Here is a 21,860-nt window from a genome sequence, read left to right on the forward strand (position 1 = left end):
ACATACGCGACATAAAGACAGAAAGTTTGACTTGCGAAAGATATATCTTCTGATCATTAAGGTATACTGTCTATCTTGAAGCCAATGGCTCTTCTAGCCCCCAGCAAAACAGAAACACACAGGGTTTGAAGGCGCAATAGGAAGGTACATGCCACAGAAAAAGTTCGTATTAGTATATACTCGTATTACAGTCCTCGCGTGAACCTGTCGACAGTGATGGGCACAACGACGATCAAGTCGCAGATCATCGATGTAGGCACCTATTTGAGGATCGCATTGGGCGAGGAGCACGTTTGTCCCGCGAATCCCTCTGGTTGCGGCGTAGCGATAATTACCAGATAGATGTGACTAATTCCACGATGTACCACTTCCAGCAATGCCATTTGAGAGTCATGTGTCTGCGTCCTGGGGCTTGGAATCGAGTGTCCCGGGCAATTACCAGCGTGGTTCGCATTGACCAACATTGACCGTTGCTGAAAGTGTCCGATGCATGGATGAGAGAGCATTCTGCAAAGGAGGATAGCGACTGTTCGCGTTGAACGATCGTGATGTGCGCAGGCCTAGACTTCATACACACTGTCGATCATTTCCATACTCCCATGAGGACACCGATAGAGGCTGTTGACAATGTAAGCTTCATCCGAGACGTCACAGCTGCTAACACCTTGTGCGACCGACGTCGCGTTAATAGGAAATCTGCCGTTTGTGTAGCATAAGCGCGTCAGCCTATCAGCCAGAGTTCACATGGGGCAAATAGAGGATTGGAGCATGAGGTGCAACGGATAAGTACCAGTGCGGAGTTTAGAAGTCGGCACGAAGATAAGGAGAATGTTCTTTTTCCTTTCTTTTGGTATTAGCTCCATTGTTGCTACTGAAGTTGGGGCGGACGGCATGCATGTGGCAGAGAGACCGCGGGCATTTTAGTTGGGGACTCGGATGTATGTGAGGTTTGGCGACTGATTACATCATACCTCATCGCGAAAAGCTTGTCCGATATGGTTAGCCCATGTTTATGGTCAACTTCGAATTGTGTGGGCACGAGTTGATGAAAGATTGGTAAGGTGTTACTACTAGTTGCAGTGCCAACGCGGGTTTGGATAGGGTCTTTGAGGATGTTTTTCATTCTTTCTGATTTTCAGTATTCTATTCTCGGAGGATGCGGATTGAATCGAGCCAACTGGTATTCCGGCCATTACTGGTGAGTGGTTATCGATGGATTGTAACTAATACTCGTAAGAGCTTTAACTCTTCGCTTGTTATTTGCTATTTGTCTGTATTAAGTTATTGAAGCGGCGCAAAGCTAGATGCACAGCTGCGTGGGATAAATGATGATGATGATGCCGATGATGATGATGCACAACAATAGTCGCCCGGATACGTCGGACGAGCCTGGCCTGCCAAGGGAATAGGGTGAATGAAGGTTTGTAAGCAAATGCACTAGTCCGAATGAGACCACGGCGCACCACGAGTTACAACATCTTGCTCGCTGTAGCAGTGTAGCGTAGGTACCTAGAGTAGGTAATCGAATCGCATGTACCGCAACCGCAACCTGTACAGAACGGCATCCTCCACCCGCCACCTTAGCACCTTTGTACGACCGACTCCGGACGAAGTTGGACGTAGCGATATAGATAGGTATGGAGTAATCAATATCAGAAACGGCTGTGACCGACGCACACATCCCGCCTAAGCAAGCCAAACACGGCACGACGAAAGCGCGAGCCGTGCAATAAGCATGACCGTAAAGTTTCTCGCCTCGAGTGGCTTCACCGCGTTGATGATGCCGAATACCAGCGTAGAGCGCTTTGGATCTGGGCCAACCTTGAGGCTACCGAGACCAGGGACGGAGACAAGACGGCCGAGACAGGACAGAAACTTAGTACCAGTACGAGGTAGGAGGTGGTATGGAGACGTACAAGCACTCGTACATACGTCCCGAGATCCCGTTCGGGAAGGGTAGCACACTGACGCGTTGTCGTAATCACCTATTCGTAGATGCACTGTGTAGGTAGGTGTAAGTGTAGCTTACACAGTAGTTGATTTGATAGATCCTAGCGGTCGAAGCGCCAAAAGCAACCAACTGGGCAATGGCTGTAATAGCGTAGTGGGAGGGTTACCAGAATCCCGTCAAGACCATTCTATTCCTATTCACAACGCAATTGACAGGCTATACATCTGGTGATTGCCCTCTGGGTACTCCGTAAAAGTAGCAGATACCTAGGTCATTACTTATTTCGACTGTAATCTCAAGACACGTGAGGAGAGCGAGTAACCAACCAAGTGGCTGCTATGCTTGCCGGCTGATCGACATCCTTGAACGCGAAAAAGGCAAACCCTTGACATAATCCGACTGGCAGAGGGCAGAGGGGGGGGTCTAACACCCGCTGCAGGATGGGCATTGGCAAGTACAGAGGAATAGTATGTCTACGAGTAGGGGGACGTAATAATTGGCTGGCACGCTGGGTAGGGTGTGCAAGAGAAGACGTAGAACTGTTCTATTGCAAGATATCGAGGGTAGTCTATGTGGAGTTGATATCACCTTGACCGACGGAGTACTTGCAGAGCGACTAGTAAAGGGTGTTGGTTGGTTGGTCAAATGGTGTATCAATGGAGAGCGGCGGCAGTCAAGTGAATGAATGTACGAGCATGAAGTAGGTAATTGTACAATAATGCTTTGATCATATTGGTAGGTACTGGTAGTGGTGGTAGTAAGAGTAGTGAGAAATAGTAATGAAGTATAAATCAGCAGTAGTGTAGTAGCATAGTTTGTAGTTGTAATGTACCCGATACCTATGTAGGTGCGTATGATGGCGTATTTGTGTGCGTATTGAATACCTATGTTCTTGTAAGTTGTACCTATTAATTAGTTAGGGCAGTGGAAGTGGGTGGAAGGGCGGGAGTGGTAACTAGAGTAGGGTTGGTATTAATAGGGTAATTACTATTGTACTACCTACCACTACTATGTACCACCACCACCACCTACCATGTAGCGCACACTAAATAAGAAATGCAAAAGGTAGGGCATCGGCAGTCCGTGCGCGTTCCTTCCCATCCATCCATCCACTCATCACCCATTCGGGCCATCCCCCCTCCATCCCCTTAGGAGTTACTTTAAAAAGGTGAAATCTCCCTCGTTCCCCCCCAAAGTCTTCCTTACTCAGCAATTCTTCCTCAGTCACCCATTCCATCCACCCAAAATACTCCAATAATTCCCAATAGTTACCATTACCATTACCATTACCGCCCACCTATACACTGAGTCCACTGGTGAGTAGTCAGCCATCTCTTCAACCCGCCTCTCCATCAAAAGTTATCTCCCATCCGTCTTCATCATCTTCCATTATTCGCCAGCCATGCACTGCACATTATTGTAGTTAATTACTGCTTCACTCTTGAACAGTCTGTGCCTGCTTGCCTACCCCAGCTTGTCACTCAAACACTGTCTGTTCTCTCTCTGTTCTCTCTCTGTTCTCTCTCTTCTCTATTATCACATACACGCACGCACGCACGCACAACTACCTACCTAGGTAGGTATCTAGGTTGGTATATACATACCCACCACTCTCTCTGCGTGTATGTGTATGTGTATGCGCCTGCGCCCGTAACGTATGCACATCGCGCATCGCATCGCATCATCCCCATCCTGTCTTGCCTACCTCTACTCCGTACATGCAATCATATCTTTTATGGACATGCACTGTTGACGCCCGCGCGTCGCGCGTCGGTATCCTCGTGTAAAGATGCTGACCGTTACCTTCCGTTTTGCTTGACAGGTGCTGCTACTCTTTGCGCCTCCCTCGCCGCAACCCACATCCAGGACCAACAACATCAACACCTACATCAACCTTAATCCCAATCCTCAACTCCAACACCATCCGTGTCTGCATCAGTCATTCCGGCTACGCTTGCGACCATAATTCTTGGACATCCCAAGTACCCGTGACATTACGCAGCCCAATCCGTGACCCTCCTTCCAGCTCGCGGAGCTCCGTGACCCCACACCACTATCTGCTCAATAATCAACAATAACAGCCACACCCACCACCCGCGCCCCAGCTGCTTGTCATCAATTTACCGTACCTTGACGCTGTGTGCGACGCGACACATTGCGCATCAATCTTAACCCATATCTTCCACTTCAACAAGCTGCGCGCCCTAATCTTTCGATTCGCTTTTCATCCGCCAACATCGATTTGATGCCGAACGGGCTACCTACCTTGTACCCGTCCATTCGCACATTCGACGTAAACATGCAGCAACCTGCTCAGGTAAGCTGAGCATCCCCAATGCTGACTCCGAAGACCTTCGCAAATTGCTGACTGTTCCAGGACCACAAGCCAAACATCGAGATGAGTTAGTCTACGCCTCCTCTTCCCAACCCTCCAATTGATCTTGCCGCTTCGCTCAGCTCCGCTGCCGCATATACTCTTCGTTGCGCCCATTACTAACTTGCGTCGCTACACAGGTCTACGAGAACATCTCCTCGCTGCAGGCGCCGGACAACCCACTGCGTCCCAGCCATTACAGCAACATCCCCATCCCGGCAGCCCCCAACACGCTATCGATCCTGCAATTGCAGGTTCTGCCTACCAGATGAGCCAGGGCGAAGCTGGTGATGGCCACCTGAGCGAAGGCCGGAAGGGACGACGAGAGCTTTCCACATCGAAGCGCGCCGCTCAGAATCGGGCAGCCCAAGTGCGTATCAATGCAACCCTAACATCGATTCGCCGTGTTCGTAGCTAACATCAGCAGCGCGCATTCCGCCAACGCAAGGAAGAGTACATCAAGCAGCTCAAGGACCAAGTGAAGGAGTTCGAGCAACTCTGTGAACTTTACAAGGCCCTCCAAAACGAAAACTACCAACTTCGCGACTATATAATCAACCTCCAATCTCGTCTACTCGAATCCCAGGGAGAGATCCCTCCGGCCCCAGCAGGCGTCGACCTTTCCCGCCAACATCCCGAACCCCCAAGCACAATAGTCCAAGCACCGCAACCGCCCCAGCAGCCAGAGCAACAGCAAAGTAGCCCAACGAACAATGGTGGATTGTCAGAACGTCAGATTGGAGAGCTACAGATGGCTGCACAAGCGGCTGCCGCAGCGCAGCATGGTCCACCTGTCAACAATGGAAAGCATCCCAACTCGGATGGACCTTCTTTTGATACAGGAGACTATGCCGACAAGCGCCCCAAGGTCGACGATTCGACCCAGCAAGGTCAGCTGCCACTTTCTTTCTCGCCATACTTCTCTCTACATCCACCTGCTCCAAGTTTCTTGAACGCTCATATGTAGCAGGTGGCCCAGTTGGTGACATCTCATCTGGATCGACGAGTAGCTTATAGTGACAACAGATTCGGGGAATGATTTTGCACACCTCGCCAGCCAGCTACAGCAGTCCGCAAAGGAAACTGCTGCTTAATGTCATATTTCGGTCTCATGGTCGAGTCGGAGGAACTAGTTTTTTCGGACGATTCGACTTCTCATTCATCATTCCCACTTCTGTTTTTTTTTAAATGATATCACGTGCATGTACAGGGGCTAGTCGCTGCAAAATCAATGGCTCGTTTGTTCTTTTGGCGTTGGGCGCGGGCTATATCATCATGTCTTGGGGGTTTGGTCTCATTATCGTTGTTCTGCGATATATCATAGTGAGACAGTCCTGTTGACGAGCAGGCTACGTATGTTAACAACACCCTGGGGGCCCAGAAGGCGCAGGTGCTCGTATATCCCAAATGTTCTTGTTCTTTCATATACAGCTCCGTATCGGTGTGTGTAAGCTCTAGTGTCGGAGTCGCAGCAAGACTGTTTTACAAGTACAAGTTCTTAATCTCTTCCTCTACAAAGTATCTTGGCTACATGACTCTTGCGCCTAAGCTTCCTGTACGAACAATACGCCTGTGCTGTCTATTTGTGGGAAAAAATGGTATTCCCAAATCCCCAATCTTTCCCATCCCAGTCTTCGATGGGGGTCTGCATCGCAATCTGCATCTCAAGCGGAGGCGTCGACGGGATGGCGTTCACATTAACTCCTTAGGTAATCGCGCTGGATGACTGAGCTTGCCAGGGGCGCGATGAATCATCGTCTTGGGGGACGAGATGTCTCCTGATAATCGCACGATCTCTTCGATCTGCCGCGGCCCTCGTGGGCGGCAAACCCGCACGCACAGTGAAGATGGTGAAGATGGTCCCCCCGCTAGGAGAATTTCCCATACAACGCTCTGTACAATCTCCCTCCCCTTCCTATCCACCTACACAGTTTGTTTCCACCCACCTAACGCGGAATCATGGCCCGATTATTCATCACCGTTCAAACTAGACTAGCCGTTGGTGATTCGATTCCTTACTTCCATCCTTCCATCCACCCTTCTTTTCTTCCTTCAAACAGTTGAAGTCAATAATAGTTAATTACAGCCTTGTCGGCGTGCGGCGTATCCTTTTCGTCCCTCGCATGCTAATTACATCCGACCCGCTGCCAATGACGTGAGTGATAGGAACCTCCTCCTCCTACTCCTCATCTCAGCAGAGAGGGAGGATAATGGAAGGGGCCCAGCCGCACCCCGCAGCTCGCCCGTTACGTTTCTATGTCGTGCCTTGGCCTTGACTCGCATGAGGATTCCACTGATCCTTTTCGTCTTACTCCTTCAAACAAAAATTCAGGGTCCTCTCATAGAGCGGTTATTGGTTGATGTTGGCGATACGATATCGTACCGTATGCGCGGAAGGAAGGGGACACATGCCTACTACCTAACTACCCATGGCATAACATTGAAAGTCGTGTTCACACCTCCCCCCTGGTCACGGTCCCATTCCCATGCTGTAGGCACTGTAGTATCAGCTACGGGCTGACTCCTTCAAGATCCTTCCTCCATCCATGATCAAGGTTAGGCGAGGAGTGGTGCTGTTCTAGGCTGGACGACGTCAAAGTCTTGGGAGGAGGTCGGTGTGGGTGCTGGGCAGCTGGTGCTGGTGTGGTTTTATTCTTTTCCTTTTCTGTTGGGAAGATGCCTGTTCGTTTTGCCAGGGAGCGAGCTGTGTCTGTTTCTGGTGTTCGATAGTTGTGGTGATGGTCTGAACCTTGTTCGTTCTCTTTTAGGATGGGTGGGTCGGTGGTGTATTGAAGTCTTGGAGAAAGGACGGTCAAAGATGATGTTCGGGTTGGCTTTAATCAGTACGGGTATATATTCAATATTTGTTTACTGGAGATTGGGGATCATCTTGCGCGTACTCTATTGCTTCAATGCTCGTCGGCTAGACTGGGCTGGTAAGTTCAGGATTGAGCAGTATTTGGGAAGTGGTATTAACACATGATTGAATTTGTTTACAATACAAGAATGGTACAAAATAGTCATGTAGAAACGGCCAAGGGAGAAGAGAGGCGTGGGTCGTTATTTGTCACAAGCCGATGGGAAAACAGAAGAAATATCAAGTACGTTGGCAAATTGGAGAAAAGGTAAGCCGAGTACAATGAAAAGAATAAAAAGGTTCAAAAAAAAGGAAAGATCGAACCAATAGATAGTCATATCCACTCCATGCAATCCCAAAAAGTTGGAACCGATTGATGCTTCGTAAAACGCCTTTGGACACTGACTGAAGAGTGCTGATGATATAAGTCCCCCGTTCCGTCCAAGTTCTTTAATCGTGATGCCTTTGTCTTAGTATTGACGGACCCGTCACGGCGTGGTTGTAAAGTCAGAAATGGCCGCAAGTATACGGCACTAGTTGTATCGTCGTGTTGTGGCCTCCTCTGCCCCCTCTGCTGCCTTCCTCGCAGCCTCGGCCTTCCTGACCTCTCTCACGACGCCGCCGGTGGCCCTCCACCAGACATCAGTGCCCCAGCGGATGCTCCTCTCCGCTGCCGCACGCGGGCCGTCCACGGCCGGGCGAACGTCGAGGAAGAAAACCGGCTCTCCCGTCGGCTCAGGTTCGCCCTCATAATAATCGATCACGTAGCGAACCTCCTCACACCCATTCTCCCCGCATCGCTGAATGAACCAATCGTGGCGATCAAAAGGTGCAGGCGTCCCATACCTCTCCGGCCACGCCCAACCCAGCCACTGCAGGATCTGGCTCTTTGGTGTCGTATCCCCGGGACGTCCAGTGAATCGCAGCAATTTAGGAGGCGGCGCCTGCTTGTCACTCCAGGTGGTATCGAAGGGATCCTCTGTGCCCAGTGTGATGTTTGCGTTTTCCTCTCCGCGCTTGCAGATCTGGTATCCTGCCGCGAGTCCCTTGCCGAACCTGCGCTCCCAGCCCAAGATCTCCGCCCAGGCGCCTTCGTTTAGGAAATTGTGTACGGCAACCATACTCTCCACGGCGTCGGCGGGCGTGTCGGTGTAGCCTTTTCGAAGCATGGCGTTATACATCTGCTGTGGTGATGGGTATTCCCAGAGCGAGCCATCGCCTTTGGGAATTGTGCTGGCTTCACGGTCCAAGGGGAGGTCTTGTGATTGTTGGTCGGCGCGCTTATTAGAAATATCGAAGGGCATGTTGTTAAGGGGATTCAGACGGGAGAGGAGGCCTTGCTTTGGTGGCGGGGGAGTCGTTGAGTCGTCGGAAGTGTTGGTCGCAGGTGCAGACTTGTCTGATGGGACGTAGGGGCATGCACCCTGTGGAACCGACCCATTGTCGGGGGCTCGTGAAGGAGGAGGCGGTTGTGTCTTCTGGTGCATAGGACAACTGGGCTTTTGTATTCATTAGTTGGATAAGCCTTCGAAAAAGACGCTGCGCGCGAGGCAAAAAACCGTACCGGTGGTTTTGCGTTCCCTCGAGGAACTGGATGTGGTGCAACTGGTGCTTCCGGTGTTGTGTCAGCCCAGAACCAGCCCATCTTGAATATGTATGATTGAGAAAATGTGGGAAGTGGAAAGTAAAATTTTGTTGGAAGGTTAGTGATGGATGAGTTGAATGCGGAGATTGTCGGGGGTGAGGAGCCAGAAGTTTTTGGCCGCTCGGGAGGTGCAGGGTTTCCATCAGTCGTCATCATCCTTGATCAATCCACTCTGATTGGCTGGGTGGGTCACTGGTCATTTGCCATGCTTTCCATACATCGCATTTCAACTTTTCTTTTCTTACTATCAAAATATGCTATACAATCAATCATGGTATCATTCCCTTTGCTTCTATATGATGCTCACTTCTCGCCCCCTTGACCCTTTTGTAATGTGCATCGCACTTCCCTTTATGCGCTGCCGCCTGTTGCCTTCGCAAGTTGTCCGGTTCCCCGAGAACTGAAGATAGCCATGATACCGAAACTTCCATAGAAGAGCACCATGGGATAAGCCACAAGACCACGCATAGATGTCATTCGTCCTAGTTACGTGTGTTAGCTAACTCTGAGCCTTGAAGAATTTGTGAATGCGAGGCTACTCACCAACAACTGTAAACATGGAACTAGACGAGTAAGAGCACCAGACGATTGCGAGACTAGTGAGCAGGTATCCGAAAAGACCATCCATGGGAATGACAATGCCAACCATGGAAGTAAATACCAGAGGAAGAAGACAGTAGCCCAAAACGGAGGCAGATCGAGGATACGTGAGAGAAGAGGAGAAGTGTGAGCTGCTTCGGTGACTATGATCCTGGCTCGCTGCGGCCTCTGCTGGATCAAGTGGAGGGGACATGAGGGAGAGAATGGTGTGAAGCATAAGTGTGCCAATGAAAGCAAGACCTATGTTCACGTCAGTGGTTATATTTCGTTTGCAGAGTGGGCAATGTATCATACCGTAAATGTACCCAAAGTGGAGCTTCCCCGAGAGCTATCTTGACATCAGCAAGTTTCCTTATGTATTCCTCGGCCAGATTACTCACGAGCAAAGATGTTCCGAATATGAAGAAGAAAAGTATTGGCCCCGCAACATCGCTATCATCCATGATGTGCTGGTCAATCCTGCCGAACGGATTGAGCACCGCCAAAGTCTTCATCTTGATATGCGAGAAGTTGACTCCGAGCTCCTCCAGTAATGGCGGTTCCCCCTCGTATCCTTCTGTGCCGAAAGCTGCCAGCCATCCTGTGCGCAAACCCGAAACTCCCACACCCATTTGTCCGCTCACGCCAGGAGCTGAGAATCCTGCACCGTATTGTGAGGGATATGCCTGAGCTTGCGGTGCACCATAGCCAGCCTGAAAAGGCGTGGAATGCCCCGACACGGGTTGGTTTGTGAAGGAGGATGAGTAGAATTGGAGGTTCTGTGCGCCCCCACCGCCCCCGTACTGGGGACTCTGCCCATAACCATACTGTGCCATTGTATGAAGAATGAGATGTGAGGTTGGGATGGACCACGAACGCGAACGGGAAGGTCCTCTTCGAAGGAGCTGGCTGAAGCCTAGCAGCGGCGATGGAAGTGCGACTCGTGCGGGACGCCTGGGAATCTGCTAGAGAGCTATCTAGTTATTAGACAGGCCAGATTCAAGGGATCTTGGCGATGGGTAGGAAACGACAGCGATTGTATGATTTGTGAATTGACGTGCTGTTGTGAGCTGGGTATGGGGGGTCGGAACGTAGCACGCTGCAGCCACTTGTTTATTCGTGTCGCTTCGGAGGTTCTGAAGTGTTCCGCCGATCAATGATCAGCTCCCGTCACGTGCCAGCTCCGTTTCCCAGTAGAATGGGCTGCAAGACAAACAAAAACAACGCAGGATTGGAGATCGGGGATTTTTGAGAAAGGTCGAGTTCATAATTTATCATGTATTCAAGCCTATGTATAATGGATGCTGAATAAGCGGGGTATCTTGCTTGCGATGTGAAATGCTTAGAGCGGAGTAACAAATATAACGCCATCAAAAAACCAATAGAACTCCTACAACCATGGCCTAATGACGCCCGAAAGCTAATTCGCTCGCAAAGTTCCTCTAAGATACCTGATCTAACGGCGAGCTGCGCTTTTGAAGTCACAATTGACCTAATCTCATCAATACATCTCCACGGTCCTTCGCGAAGTGTAATTACACCAGTCGCACTTTACCGTCGTCAGCAAGGTGAAGATTCTAATAAGGGAGAAGACTGACCTTTGTGGCTGATGAGGAGTCGTTACATTCGAAACAATATTCATTCCGACAATGTTCGCATCGACGTATGGAGAGATCCTTGCAATCGATACACTGACCACAAACGTTAGTTCAGATGTTCAGAATAATACATTGATCGGCTCAAGCATACCGTATGGCCGCAACCAAAGCAGTCTCGATGAACACCAATGATCTAAGATGAATTGTTAGCCTGTTTCTCACGCATGATTTGCACACTTACCTTGGCGCGAAAGGTCCGGAATCCGTGTGCTGTTATTCCATAGTCAGGCTCCAAGGGCCAGTCAGGAAGACTGGGATCCGGGGAATCCAACTACGTTGTAACCGCCGTAAGAAACCGCTCCCTTCCGCACCAAGGTCGACATAATTCATCCCCACATCCCGTTACTCCCAGCGCCAGCCATCATCTCGGTAACAAGACAGTGTGCAACGCAAAGACCCATATGTACCTTGGTGGTTTGCCTCTGGATCAAATGGGTGGATCCGTCGGCCAGGATGTTCTCTGCATATTCAGTTTGTTGGAGTTCGGTGCGTTGACTAATGTTGGATCCAATATAGCAGCCCTCGTCCCACCATTTGTTGCATCGCTCGCACCAGCGACCCTTTAAGCAGTCCTCACATCTCGCGAAAAACACAGGTGGCTCGGAATGATGGGTAGCGTGTGGTTTCTGTGCAGATTGTACGGTGCTCGAATGGCATGGTACAGGTGTGAGAAGTGGGAGATCTGAGGATGGCGAGTAGCCCGGTACGGCTGGACCTTCCGGGGATTCGTGACAATTTTCACATCCTGCTGTCCCCAGGGCTACAGTCGCAATGGCTGGGGCCAGAAATGAAGACGGATTGCTACTGTCATTGCCCACAAATGCTTTGGTGGAATCATGTCGTGGTCCCCGGCAGAGGACAGCATCGAATGCAATGATGCCTTCGCAAGCCTTCAGTGTCTCAGCCCACTCGAGAGAAGGCCGTTTGGCGATCATGCGGCCGGAAGGCTGGTACCACTTGTCTTGCGCCCGTGTCAACACAGCGTTCAGCGCATCGGAGGATTTCTGATTCCACTCTGCGCCAATTTGTGCACCTGGAGAGGCTAGGACTCCCCGGTTGACGGATGGCGTAGGCTTCTTCTTGTTCTGGGGGTCCTGGGTAGGAATTGGGTCTCGGGGCCCGAAGAAGTAGATGCCCTTGACTTTGGGTGTGTCTTCTGCGCGGGTTGGCCGGACAGCATATCGCAATGCCTGCATCAACTTCCGTTCGTTCAAGTTCTTGACCTCCCGAATTGAGAGGATGCGGACATTGAAATTATCGCCAACTACAATCTCGCGAACGAGGTCTGCAGGTACGCTCAAGCCATCCAAGACTAGGGTGCGGACACTGGAGAGCATGCGTCGCCTATTGAGCTTCGAGAAAGCACCTCGGAGCGGGCCAGAGTAGAATTCGTCTTCGGTGAGAGATTCATCCATGCGCTCAGAGCGCCAGCTAGTGCCGCCGACGTCGAATGGCTCATAGGGAACGGCGAGTGATTTGACGGCGGAGAGGTCGAGGTAGCGGAGGCTTTCGGGGGAGTGATGCACGATGCGGTGGAGTGACTTGGAAGCGGCTGCTAGAGCGTACAAAGAGGCGACGGGTAGGTATGGAGCAGTCTGCCGCCAGACCAGAGTATTGGAGAGGAGGTCCGCCAGAGACATTGGAAGACAGCCATCTTCGGGAAGGATGAGAGGGCCCATGGTGGAGGAGTAGGAAAGTAATGAAGTAGAAAGTAGGAAATAATCGAGCTACAGGAGCTGTCAGAAGGGTACTCACCGAAGCTTTATTGTAGAGCGGGGACGATCAATCCCCCGACTTGTTTGGGGGGAAGGGGGCACGTGCCGGCCTCTTTGATGGGAGACCAGGAATAGTGAAGGGAGATAGATAGATAGAGAGATGGGTGGGTGGTGAGAAAAGAAACAAAAGAAACGAGGGCGTCGGCGATGTTGAGACGTGGTGGGTGTGGGAGTGGGTGTGTTAGGTGAGTAGTGAGCTGCAGGCTGATGGACGGGGATGGTGTGTGAATGGAAGAACTTAGTGTGGATGAATGGGGGGGGGATGAAGGGTGGGGTTGAGTTGGATGCAATAATAGAGAGACAAGTAATGGTTAGTTAGCACTTTTAGGTAGTCGTAGTCCGTAGATACTGCTGTGTACACATTAACTGCAATACACATTAGAGGGAGAGTAGAGAGTATGTTGGTTTCCTACACCAAGAAGAGAAATGGTGTAGTCGGTCATCGTCTCGTCTCGGAGACCTCGACCTTCGATCCACACTTCCCCTGCGGTGATCGCAGTTAGCATTGCAGTCACGGTAACATGAAATGTATGGTATCTAACCAGCGAAGACAGGGTCCGTGAGCATTTCTATCTAGATGAATTTCCAAGACCTCGCTGGCGAATCCTGAGGTCAGGACGATCAAGGCGAACGGGGCATCTGCATAGCCAAGGCGTCTTGAGGAGAATCGTTAATGTTTCACAAATGGAAACAGAGGCCAAACAATCAATCGCCACCTGCGTGTCGATGGTCACATAACTAATCGTAGTGTGGCATGGCATGGATCAAAAGATGTGCAGAAGATGTGCGGAGTAATAAACTAAGTTGTGCCTCGTAATATCTATCGTTCAGGTTGAGGAATAATGAAACTTCCAAGATCATACATACTGGGTTAGTCGAACAGCAATTGTTTAAGTATGGTGACTACATTACTAGTTGGCATATGGTGATGGTTACAGGTCCCGTGTACGGAGTAGGGGGGGGGGCACGTCCAAGCGAGTTGCAACAATAATTGATACTCATGGCCTCGTACAGAATGTGCCTATCCCAAGCGAGCTCTCACCGAAAGTGTGAAAGGGATGGACGGCCGTTTCCGTTTCGGAAGGTTTTGTATAACATCCGCCTTGACTGCGTGTGTGTCTGTGTCTGTGTCGTATCACATCACATTCACACCAGAGTGGAGGGGTCATCGGGGCATCTGGGCATCTCCAGCCGGTGGTTGTTGTTTTAGTGAATGGAATGACCACACATTCATTCATCCCACCCACCCAACTGGTTCCCGGAAGGATCCACTTGATGCTTGTGGTTGCTGTGACTTTTACTGTTGCTGATGCCGTTGCTCGCCGGCTTATGAGTATTATTATTATCATTAGTTAGATATATGCATTATATTATTGCCATCGTATGCATGCGTGTTGGACCCTTTCTCTCCAGGGCCCTGCAACGTCCTGCGTGTCCATCTCTTTCTTGTCCATGTCCATGGAAAGTCCAGACGCTGCATACGCGGAACCATATGCACCAATCCATCTCCGAATGCATTGGCCCACCCTTCCAATCTGAGAGGGATTGGACGCTGCACCTACCGACAACCGTTAAGACTCAAACATGGGAGATGATCCTTCTTGCGTGATGGACAAGCCTTTGCCCCCTTGAAGTAATGGTTAGCTACGGCGATTGAATTAGCAAACGCCGAAGGGTCCGGCATAACTAATCGAAAGGACTGTTGATGGTACCAGAGGGCACACGTAGATTGGCAGCCTCGTATAAATTGTAGCGTGCTTACACAGACGGAGTTTTATGTACATACTTTGTATTAGTCCATCATATTATGTACCTAGTCGCATGGGTAGATGTACACAGTATGTACGAGTATAAGTTAACTATGGTTCGGACATTTAAAGAGCGGAGGGGTGCATGCCACCCAAATGGTATAACTCTCAACGATATATAGGACGATACACAGGTACCTAGGTAGGTACATACATACAGTCAGTAATACAAGTTGAACAGTACTCGTACAATAATTGTGAGGTACATACAATGCATACACCCACATAGATGATGGGTAGAGTCGGTGAGGACTCAGACTCGGACTCAGACTTGACCCGATAAGATACTCATTACAGTATCCCATCCTATCGCTTATCGATAAGGATCTCGGAGATACGTCACGTCCGTCCCCTCCGATTTGCCTGCCACTGCCTGCCTAGTCAGTTCCTGCCTGAGCCTTGGGATGAAGCTTCGAGAAGAGCCGCATCATCTGTAAGCACGCGCTTCCATCCACAGTCTCCCATCTTCCATCTCTCATCTTCAAGACTGTCGCGTGCTCGACAAACTTCACTTCTACGTCTAATATGTACCGTTAAACCTTCTTCTCGATTATATATGTCTTCCTATACACACGTGTCCCTACATACTCTCCTAGACTTTCGTGCAATTCACGCGTGGTGATCACCGATGGACGCCCCCGCCGAATCGCCAGAATTAACCTGGTCCGCTCAGTTTACCGTCGCGCATCCCTCACGATCTCTCCCCGGCGATAAAATACTCCTTCCCCCCTCAGCTTTAGAACAGATACTCGCAGCCGCTCCCGTCGTCACTGTCGATTCCGACCAACGTCATATCACGTCCTTCGACCCTTTCAACCCATATACATTCAACGCCGAGAGACAAGCCCGCGCCCAATACCAAGATCGCCATCAGCAATTACCGCACCCGCTTACCTTCCGACTAGTCAATCCCGACAATGGTAGACTTGTCTATGCAGGCATTCGGGAGTTCTCAGCCGAGGAAGGCCAAATCGTTCTAAGCACTTTCCTGAGTGAAGCCTTGGGTATCAAAGGGACATCTACAACATCGTCGAGAGACGGAAGTCCAGATAGTGGCTCCGACGATGTCATAGTCGATGAGGCAGGTCATGTAGCTCTTAATGGCACAGACGCAACCAGGATTACCGTGCATGCCCAACAGTTACCTAAAGGTACTTTCGTGAAGCTACGCCCCCTCGAGGCTGGATACGACCCCGAAGATTGGAAATCGTTACTCGAGGAATACCTACGGTCGAACTTCACGACCTTGACAAATGGAGAAGTGCTGGTGGTAAATGGAGGTCGGGCATCGGGTGGTAAGCGTGAGGAGTTCCGGTTCCTGGTCGATGGCTTCAAACCTGAAGGAGATGGTATTTGCGTAGTGGATACCGATTTGGAAGTGGATATTGAAGCTTTGAATGAGGAGCAAGCTCGCGAAACTCTCAAGCACATCGCTGCCAAAGCACAGCGAGCCCCCGGGACCAATAAAGGTAGCTCCGTGGGAGGGAAGTTGGACATTTTTCGACCACAGGAGGGGCAAATACTCGAAGGCGAATACGTTGACTACGAATTATCATCTTGGGATCGATCACAGGGTCTCGAGATCTCTCTTAAAGCGTTAGAGGAAGACGACGATCTCGATCTACTTGTCAGTCCCTACTCATCAAGACAGCGGGTGCGACCGCGAGAAGATGAATACGTATTTGCCGACTTCTCGGGACGATATCCAGCGCGAATACGGCTGCAACCAAGCAACGTGGAACTTGAAGACGCTGAGGCGATCTGGATCTCAATACGCGCGTACCCCTCTCAATCAGCATCGACTCAACCCAAATCTTTTCAGCTGCAGGCTTCGATATTCGATCCCTCACTACGACCACCAACCCAGTCCAATGGAGTTTCTGAAGCACAACCAAATCCCGGAGAGGTACAGTGCAAGAACTGCAATCAATGGGTTCCACAATCATCACTATTCCTCCACGAAAACTTCTGTCTTCGCAATAACATCATCTGCCCGCAAGGGTGTGGGCAGGTGTTCCAGAAACGATCTCCAGAATTCCAAAACCATTGGCATTGCCCACATGACAGCTTCACTGGAAACTCAACACAGGCCCGCCACAAACACGATGCCGTTTTCCACTCTCCGCAGTCTTGTTCCTCTTGCGGACTAGAATTCCCCTCAATACCCACTCTCTCCCATCACAAGACGACCACATGTCCCGGAAAACTCATCCTATGCCGCTTTTGCCACCTACAAGTACCCCAAGAAGGCGATCCCAACGAGCCACCGAGCGCTGAGCTCCTCCTCTCAGGGCTCACACCCCACGAACTCGCAGATGGCGGCCGCACAACAGAATGCCACCTGTGCAATAAAATCGTTCGCTTTCGAGACATGGAAACTCACCTTCGCCATCACGACCTTGAGCGCTTCTCTCGCCCCATTCCCCGGCTATGCCGCAACATCAACTGCGGCAGGACGCAAGACGGTGTCAGTAAGACGGGCGACACACGCGCGGGCACCCGCAAAGGTCAGGGCCCCGGGAACGAAGTAGGCCTCTGCAGTGTGTGCTTCGGTCCCTTGTACGTATCTCTGCATGATCCGGAGGGCAAAGCCTTGCGCCGCCGTGTCGAACGTCGCTACCTATCCCAACTCCTGACCGGCTGCGGAAAAGCATGGTGCAAGAACGAGTATTGCCGGTCCGGCAGGAAAAACACAGGCCAGGGAGACTCCGCTGTCGCCACAAAAGACGCTATCCCAATGGTGAAGCCATTCCTCGATGGCATGGATGGAAAGGGTTACTCGACGCCGTTGCATTTTTGCACTGACGAGGGCAGCCAGCAAAGGAGGAACCTTGCAGGTTTGCTGAGCGCCGAGCCGAGTATCGACGGCAAGGGCGGATACTCGATGGAGTGGTGTGTGGCCGCTTTGGAAGCCGAGAACGGTGACCTGGACAAGGCGAGGGCCTGGCTGAAGGGTTGGGCACCTCAAAGGAGTGAGAGCAGCTGAGCATGGGGAGGATGGTCGTCGTGAAACAAGCAGAAATCAGAAATATATACATAGACATTAGACAGAGATGAAGATGGATACCTTCGCCCCCTTTCCGGGATTCGATTGAGATACCCCTGCTACTAAGGTCAGCAATTTCCAACCTTTAGATAGCCATTAATCAGATAACCGTTCAAAATCACTCCACTGCAGAAATGAAAATATGAGATGTTTGTAATGGTGATGGTTGTAATGATGTCATATTCCTTTTTTCTAATCATCCAGGCCTTGTTTCTCATGATTTCCAACACCCGCTCCTCAAAAATGACTATACCAAGTACCAAAGCTCTGTCCCCTCGTATTAACGGTACAGCAGCCATATGCAATGCGATGCGTGTGCGACGCTGGAAGAAAGAAGAAAACAAAATAGGAGGAAGCGAAGACAAGAGGGCGAGGAATAACCCCCGTGTGAGGATATAAGGATAGTGGACGCTTTGGTGTCCCCTAAATGGTTGTTGCTGATGTTGTAACTGCGCTCGATTCCCACCGATGCAGCCAAGAAAACGAAGAAGAAGAAACAAGGATCCAAAAGGTGATGATGATGATAATGATGATGATAAAAATAGGGAGTTGGGTAACCAACGAAACAACTCCTCTCCCAAAACACCAAGAAAACGCCGTAGCCGCGATGCCAAAATGCAGCAATGTGCTATATGATTGCAGAAGAATGCCCCCTGTGTAGATGCAGGGAAGAAGATCATCATGTGTCGCCCGGTAGCTGCGTGTTAGTTGTTAGCTACCATGCATCTGGGCCAAAATGCCCGCCCTTTGGCACGTTTTTGTAGGCGCAAGCTGTCCAGTCGCAGCCCTGGTTCATGTAAGTTTTTGCGAATGGAAAATAGAGCAGCTCTTGCTTACCTGCTTGTAGACTTCCGTACCCCACCATTTGAATCCGCTCATCCAGCCAGGGAAGATGATGAAGAAGAAAATGATCGTCACGCCGAAAGCTACACCTGAGTCGAGGGCGGCACTCAACGTCATGTTGTACTTCTTCCACCACGCAGATTTCCGCTTCCTCAGCTCGTAGTTGAAGATGTAGCAGACAATAGCCCACACGGAGAAGTTGAGGCCGGTGGCTGGGGGAATCCAGGAAAGACTGCCAAAGAGAACGGCGAAGTTCACCTTGCGAAGGATGGATTTGCGATTGTTGCGCGCCGCTAACCAAATGCCAATCGGCGCAAGTGCGCCCACCAAGAAAGCCCAGACGAGTGGGCGATAAAGCGCACCGGGGCCAAAGAACCTCTGGGGACCGACGACACCCCAGAGAATGCTGCCATTGAAATGAACACGCGCGATCGGGCAGGTGAAGCCGTTGATTGCCTGTGGCGTGCAGATTCCAGGAATAAAATTCAGCATCCAATTAAGAACACCAATCTGGGTAAGACTTGATACGATAGTGGCGGTAAGCTGCAGATTGAAGAGTATCTTCGGTGGGATCTTCATGTAGTGACCGAGTTTCAGGTCAGAAGAGAACTTGAGTCCTTGCGTGGATGTAATGTAACCGTAGGTTGTGAAAACCATGTTCGCGACCGGACGGCCCGGGAAAGCTACACCGCAGATAAGCTGGCAGATGAGGTACAGACTGCTTTGTTGATTGGTGATGGCCATGACGATGCCAATCGGAATGAAGAGAATTGCGCCGATGCTAAGTGCTAGCAGTAGACCATACCAGGGGAGGTAAATGGGGTAGCTATCGGGTTAGGTCAGTCTTATGAATGAGAGTGAGTAAGGGGACAACGGCAACTTACTATTCTACAACGAACATCCCAATAGCAGCCATGCCAACTCCCGTAAGAATATACCAGTAGATAGGGACATCCTCGTAACGTCGCATCAGTCGGTTATGGACATCCTCGGAGTTCAGGAGATCTTCCAAGCCCGGCTCAGATTCCTCGCTACTCCGTGTCAAGCGAGGCGAAATGGGAGCGCTGTTGCTACCTGCATTAGCTGGCAAAGGCTCGTAATCCGTGTTTGCCGTCCTACGAATCTCTGCCCATGAGCGTCGCCATTGCCTCACAATATCTTTACCGTGCCAAAGCGCAGTGTGCGATATCAAAGCCGTGAGGGCCGCGAATTGCAGGGCATAGCTGAGTACGTAGGTAATCGGGAGGAAGACTCTACTGTAATTGGCATATGCTTCCTCGTCGAAGAGGAAGTTTTCAGTCAGGATTTTGCTAACATCGTACGGCCTACCCGTGTTGTCGAAAACGGCGGCCGATAGTATTGGCATGTACGAAGAATACATCACATTTGCATAATCTGTAGTCTTGTAAGCTTCAAACTTCCATGTGATGGGTCTCAAAACATACACATCAAGGGCGCGGCAATCCACATCACTACTACGAGGCCACCAACAATATTTAAAGCGGCCCAGAATGGCGTCACCAATGGTGACCCGATGAAGGCAATTTGGGACCAATCGAACGTCATTGGGAACATTCCAAGGCCGGAGGAGACTCCAAACTACGTAAATTCAGTTTCGAAATCACTCGAGGCATTGGCTTACAATACTCACCAGATTTGCAATGACAACATTCTTGGGCGCGAACCAAGTGATGACATTGAAAGTACTCAACGCAGGCATCAGAAGCCCGGGAAGGAAATAAAAGGCGACGGAACCACCAAACACATATAGGAAGAACTTGGAACGGGAGATGGTCCACCCGTTGGCTGGTTTGTTTTCGTTCTTGTGCAATGCAGTGAACATAGCCGTTGAAACCAGAGTGCTGGGCCATATCATCCCACTAGGACGGACCAAGTACTCGCGAGTAAGACCAGCAAGTGCATACCCCAGGATTTGGGTAGAGAGCGTAAGCAGAACCTGATAGGCAATCCCGAGATCCTGGTGGTAGAACTTGGTTTGCTCGACAATCACCTAACTAGCTGTTAGCGTCGGCGCAAACCGCTGCACCTAGTACTACTCACATCAGTAGCGAATGCAAAACCAAACGATACATTGCTCGCAATGTACACACAGCAGTGCTCCTTTTCGTTCCAGCGGCCTTGTGCAAGCCAGAGACGGAAGCGCTGCCTTCGAGATTTGATCGGGAACCTATGGGAGCTTTGCATTGACCCTGGTCGGCTGCCATCGGCGTAGGAATGGTTCGATGAAGGACCGCCATTGAGAGAGATGTACCCGTTCTGGAACTGCTCCTGCGGGTCGGTTGGTCTTTTGAAGATTTGGTCCCATAAGAGGCCCAATGGATGAACAAGTAAAAGCGCAATAATAGGAGTGATGGTGACACTCGGGTATCTCAAAGAAAAGAATAGATTTGTGGAAGAACCAATGATTGCAAATACCATGGAGAGGCTCCACATTCGAGGGGTGTTGATGGAAAGAGTGATATCGTCTGTCGCAGCAACCGATGCTCGTACTTGGGCATAGGGCGAATTGTCTGCGGGTTGGCCATCGGATTTGACATCGTGCAATTCGTCACCCTCGGAAGATTCGTCCTCCTCCGGACCCTCGACGGTGATATGACTACTACCAGAAGACGACTGCAGGCCTTCAAAAGCTGTCGGGGCTACGCCGCTTGCGTTGAACCGAGCTTCCAGACCAGATTCATGCTGACCCTGGAGGGCTTCATCAAGCGCGTTACTGCGCCGCCTTGCTCGGAGGGTCTGATTGGATTTGCGCTGGGTGAGGTGTTCGTCCTGGCCTTGGCCGACTGCTGGCTCGCTATACTGGAGCTTGCTCTTCCCTCTCTTGATGTTCCGGGGAGAGGTAGAGGCAGAGGTGTATTTATCAGTCACATGACTGTCGTCAGCATCAGACTCCCCAGGACTGGAGCTGAGAGAAGCGACGGGAAGGCCGCCGTAGGAGCCAGTACCCAGAGCCGGCGATGATCTCACCAGGAGAGGCGTACGTGACATGGTTCGATCTGGGAGGGGAGAGACGCTGGAAGGAAGAGCGTCATCAGTATGGAATGGGGAAGAGACTGAAGTCGTAGTAGTAGTAGGAGTGTGAGGGGGGTGGCGGCGTGATGAATGAGAGGTTGCTTTTTCAAGGCCAGGGTTACGGTCACGGTCACGGTTAAGGTCACGGTCACCACTGTCAGCCTCGAGAGCCTGGAGCTCGTAGTTGCCTGGTGAGGCGGGTAGAGAAGTGACCCGCAAAGGACGGGAATCAGACCCCATAAGTCTTCTGAGTTGGCGTGGGCGCTGGCGTTGTTGGCGGCATGGGCGCGT

At 50.8% G+C, this 21,860-nt stretch overlaps 8 protein-coding genes across 8 annotated transcripts; 3 read left to right on the forward strand and 5 right to left on the reverse strand.

Moving 5' to 3' along the window:
* Positions 1-951: 951 nt before the first annotated feature.
* BU24DRAFT_422438 (uncharacterized protein) lies at positions 952-1,845 on the reverse strand. Its single transcript, XM_033527980.1, has one exon. It carries the CDS (start codon positions 1,679-1,681, stop codon positions 1,301-1,303), a length of 381 nt encoding a protein of 126 aa, XP_033384440.1. The 5' UTR covers positions 1,682-1,845; the 3' UTR covers positions 952-1,300.
* A 2,006-nt stretch (positions 1,846-3,851) lies between these two features.
* Positions 3,852-5,469, forward strand: BU24DRAFT_193827 (uncharacterized protein). Its single transcript, XM_033521730.1, has 5 exons — positions 3,852-4,268; positions 4,329-4,353; positions 4,466-4,695; positions 4,753-5,215; positions 5,352-5,469. Exons 1-5 carry the CDS (start codon positions 4,197-4,199, stop codon positions 5,417-5,419), a joined length of 858 nt encoding a protein of 285 aa, XP_033384441.1. The 5' UTR covers positions 3,852-4,196; the 3' UTR covers positions 5,420-5,469.
* A 542-nt stretch (positions 5,470-6,011) lies between these two features.
* On the forward strand, positions 6,012-6,995 carry BU24DRAFT_193927 (uncharacterized protein). Its single transcript, XM_033521732.1, has 2 exons — positions 6,012-6,323; positions 6,412-6,995. The coding sequence occupies exons 1-2, from the start codon at positions 6,285-6,287 to the stop codon at positions 6,844-6,846; spliced, it is 474 nt and encodes a 157-aa protein (XP_033384442.1). The 5' UTR covers positions 6,012-6,284; the 3' UTR covers positions 6,847-6,995.
* Positions 6,996-7,289: 294 nt separating this feature from the next.
* Positions 7,290-8,914, reverse strand: BU24DRAFT_422440 (cytochrome c heme lyase-like protein). The gene is made up of 2 exons (XM_033527981.1): positions 8,747-8,914; positions 7,290-8,681 (listed from the first exon to the last, which is right to left on the reverse strand). The coding sequence occupies exons 1-2, from the start codon at positions 8,825-8,827 to the stop codon at positions 7,716-7,718; spliced, it is 1,047 nt and encodes a 348-aa protein (XP_033384443.1). The 5' UTR covers positions 8,828-8,914; the 3' UTR covers positions 7,290-7,715.
* A 249-nt stretch (positions 8,915-9,163) lies between these two features.
* Positions 9,164-10,344, reverse strand: BU24DRAFT_193739 (Yip1-domain-containing protein). The gene is made up of 4 exons (XM_033521729.1): positions 9,808-10,344; positions 9,722-9,755; positions 9,371-9,667; positions 9,164-9,309 (listed from the first exon to the last, which is right to left on the reverse strand). Exons 1-4 carry the CDS (start codon positions 10,240-10,242, stop codon positions 9,179-9,181), a joined length of 897 nt encoding a protein of 298 aa, XP_033384444.1. The 5' UTR covers positions 10,243-10,344; the 3' UTR covers positions 9,164-9,178.
* A 319-nt stretch (positions 10,345-10,663) lies between these two features.
* On the reverse strand, positions 10,664-13,021 carry BU24DRAFT_193992 (uncharacterized protein). The gene is made up of 5 exons (XM_033521733.1): positions 12,820-13,021; positions 11,472-12,718; positions 11,156-11,197; positions 11,005-11,097; positions 10,664-10,955 (listed from the first exon to the last, which is right to left on the reverse strand). The coding sequence occupies exons 2-5, from the start codon at positions 12,702-12,704 to the stop codon at positions 10,908-10,910; spliced, it is 1,416 nt and encodes a 471-aa protein (XP_033384445.1). The 5' UTR covers positions 12,705-12,718; positions 12,820-13,021; the 3' UTR covers positions 10,664-10,907.
* A 2,041-nt stretch (positions 13,022-15,062) lies between these two features.
* Positions 15,063-17,633, forward strand: BU24DRAFT_391440 (ubiquitin fusion degradation protein-like protein; the record flags this gene model as incomplete). The annotated part of the gene is made up of 2 exons (XM_033525112.1): positions 15,063-16,842; positions 16,885-17,633. The coding sequence occupies exons 1-2, from the start codon at positions 15,276-15,278 to the stop codon at positions 17,631-17,633; spliced, it is 2,316 nt and encodes a 771-aa protein (XP_033384446.1). The 5' UTR covers positions 15,063-15,275.
* A 775-nt stretch (positions 17,634-18,408) lies between these two features.
* Positions 18,409-21,545, reverse strand: BU24DRAFT_462306 (OPT-domain-containing protein; the record flags this gene model as incomplete). The annotated part of the gene is made up of 6 exons (XM_033531989.1): positions 18,409-18,480; positions 18,531-19,362; positions 19,421-19,931; positions 19,982-20,135; positions 20,188-20,547; positions 20,598-21,545. 6 exons carry the CDS (start codon positions 21,543-21,545, stop codon positions 18,409-18,411), a joined length of 2,877 nt encoding a protein of 958 aa, XP_033384447.1.
* Between the last annotated feature and the right edge of the window lie 315 nt (positions 21,546-21,860).

The sequence above is a fragment of the Aaosphaeria arxii genome, assembly GCF_010015735.1.
Source record: "Aaosphaeria arxii CBS 175.79 unplaced genomic scaffold BU24scaffold_4, whole genome shotgun sequence".
Taxonomy (NCBI): domain Eukaryota; kingdom Fungi; phylum Ascomycota; class Dothideomycetes; order Pleosporales; genus Aaosphaeria; species Aaosphaeria arxii.